This window comes from Montipora foliosa, chromosome 3, assembly GCF_036669935.1.
Source record: "Montipora foliosa isolate CH-2021 chromosome 3, ASM3666993v2, whole genome shotgun sequence".
NCBI classification, from domain to species: Eukaryota; Metazoa; Cnidaria; class Anthozoa; order Scleractinia; family Acroporidae; genus Montipora; species Montipora foliosa.
This window is the reverse complement of record NC_090871.1, coordinates 16299341-16301840: the sequence shown is the minus strand read 5'-3', so window position 1 is coordinate 16301840 and position 2500 is coordinate 16299341. Positions and strand designations below refer to the sequence as shown.

Below are 2500 nucleotides of genomic sequence, written 5' to 3'. Positions count from 1 at the left end.
GTTTTCTTTGCACAACGTAATGAAAGAAATCAACAGTCATATATCAATTAAAAATAAGAATGGAAAAAAAATGAAAAATTCCAAAACCACGATACCATTAACAAGTAAAGAAAGACAAAATTGGTGCAAAATGGAAGACTAGAAAGGAACTGACGAACCATACGAGTTAGTCCACCTTAAAATACAAAAAAAAAAGCTTTTTGTGACGAATAGAAACATGCAATCTGTACGACAAAAGTAACATTTCTAAGTATTTTTGTGCAATTTTGCGTTGTAAGCAGCGTCGCTAAATAAATTTGTTAAAAAAACAAATGTTTTTTGGAGTAGTTAGTCTTGCCCCTGCTTCAGCGGCTACCCTCAAAGGATTTGACTGAAACTTTCGAATTCTTCGTCCGCCATTTTGTATTTTCTTTCAAACACTGCTGACCTACAAGCAGCCCCGCTGCATGCATCATGATATGCCCCAGGGGAGAGGACTGCTCCTTTTTCAAAAGAAATTCGCAAATTGTCTACTGAAAACATTGTGAAATATGGAAGCATGGCCAGTTTAAGCACAAAAAGGTGCTCCGATGTCTCAGAATTTGTAGAAAACTAGAAATTGCTCAAAATGCAAACAATTGCTCGAAATACGAAAAGTTGCCAAAAATGAGGCGAGCAATTTGTGGAAAGCCCAACCTAAAACAATTATTCGCCTCGCCTTGGGCTAATAAATATTAAATGCTGACTGCATTAAATGAAACAACGAGATTTGTTTTGCAATGTTGACTCAAGGATACTCGGAAATTAAATCTCTTCATTTCATTACAGAAAAAGATCAACTTCTTGATCGCTAACCTGCGTAGAGGGTCTCTATGGGGTTAGCCGTTAGCCGTGAAACGTCAAGAAAAGTTAACCGCTAGGCGTTAAAATGACAAAACATAACTCGTTAGCCGTGAAAAAAATTAAAAGCATTTAGCGTGATTTTTCAAAATTTCAGTTTGAAAAGTGGAATAGGGAGTATTCTGAAATATTTAGAGATTTCAGAGCACTCGACACCGTTTTACCTCCCTTGCTCTTTTTTTTTTGACATTCCGTCCCGTTAGGCTTGTCTGACAAGACAAAACAAGTCCCAAATAACCCCCAGCAAGAGGATAAGGTAAGAAAACGGATCCCAATAGACCACTTTCGATATATTGAAATTCAGTCCTAAACAAAAGGCATCATCTCGAGGCTCTGGGGAATAAACTCATACAAATCCTTATATTTATTCCCCAGAGCCTCGAGATGATGTCTTTTGTTTAGGACTGAATTTTAATATATCGAAATTGGTCTATTCCCCATCATAGTTTTATATCTGGTCAAACCAGGTGCCTTTCTAAAAATAGCTGCGTATCTAAAATTAGATTTAAAAAAAAAAAAAATTCATTAGCCCATGTAGGGAGGGTCCGTTCTCTTACCTTATCCTCTCTTGTCTTGCCCCTAGTTGGAGGTCTTGACAAGAATGTCTCAAGTCTCATTCTGATGACCAATGACTTAGTCTATTCAATATGTGTACCCAAAAAGTACAAAAAAGGTGCTTCATTTTCAACGAGGGACGTTTCTTTGTTTTTCATGTAGGTTAGCCGTGAAAGCTATCCCCCCATTGAGACCCTGTGCGTAGCTGGCGGGACTTTCGGCGCGCGAGGCAATTAACGGGCGGAGAATGGAAAGGGGCTCTGTGAGATATACACGCTTCCCTCCCCATTCTCCGCGCGGCTTCGCCGCTCGCTATTTACCTCCTACGCCAACTATCCCGTGAGTTACACAGGCTACTTGATAGCCATAATTTGTGTCCGAAAAATCGTCTAGGAGGCATTTTGCGTTAAATTCCGGCTGTACTTCACTACCCTCTAAAGCATATCAATTTTAGGTTGTTTTGGTTTCATCAAGTCCTGGCTCACTCCCTCGCCATATCCCCATAACATTTGATGAATTAATCACGTTGTTCTTGTCCCCTTGATTTTCCTGCATATCTATTTCAAATTCCTTTGCATGGAAACAGCTCGTTACTAGGTTTTCATGCGCCAATCACAATAAGCACAATTGAAAATTAAACGTGAATTTTCCAATTTGCTCGGAAAATAACTTTTGATTCGATTTAGCGCGATCTACTTGCCTGCCACGAAAAAAACATGTTACCGATAAAACATTTTTTGTTTTGTAATTTTTGGTAGGCTTAATAAAAGACATTGGAGAAGCGGCAGAAAAATACACTGAACAGCCTCAAGAGGACGAACCTGCTGTTAGTACGATGGTTTCAGACTCCAACAAAAAAGGAGGTTACCTGAGCTTATGCCGGCGTAAGTGTGATATTTTGAAGGTGAAAATGAAATGCAGCCCTTAGCGAGTTCCGAAAGGACCACATTTGTACAACATCTGAACAAAAAGCAAAATGAATAAAATCATGAAGGAAGGGAGAATTCCTTTCGATGAATTTTGGGGTGATCTTTAAATAATTTAAAGGTAAGGTAGAAACAGCCGA

At 38.9% G+C, this 2500-nt stretch overlaps 1 protein-coding gene across 1 annotated transcript in view; it reads left to right on the top strand.

Annotated features, from left to right (window-relative positions):
- The window catches only part of LOC137996918 (uncharacterized), an 11635-nt gene that overhangs the window by 2351 nt on the left and 6784 nt on the right, over nt 1–2500 (top strand). The window contains exon 4 of the mRNA XM_068842560.1: nt 2193–2318. Within this exon, the coding sequence (XP_068698661.1) occupies nt 2193–2318 (126 nt within the window). The remainder of the gene's footprint in view (nt 1–2192; nt 2319–2500) is intronic.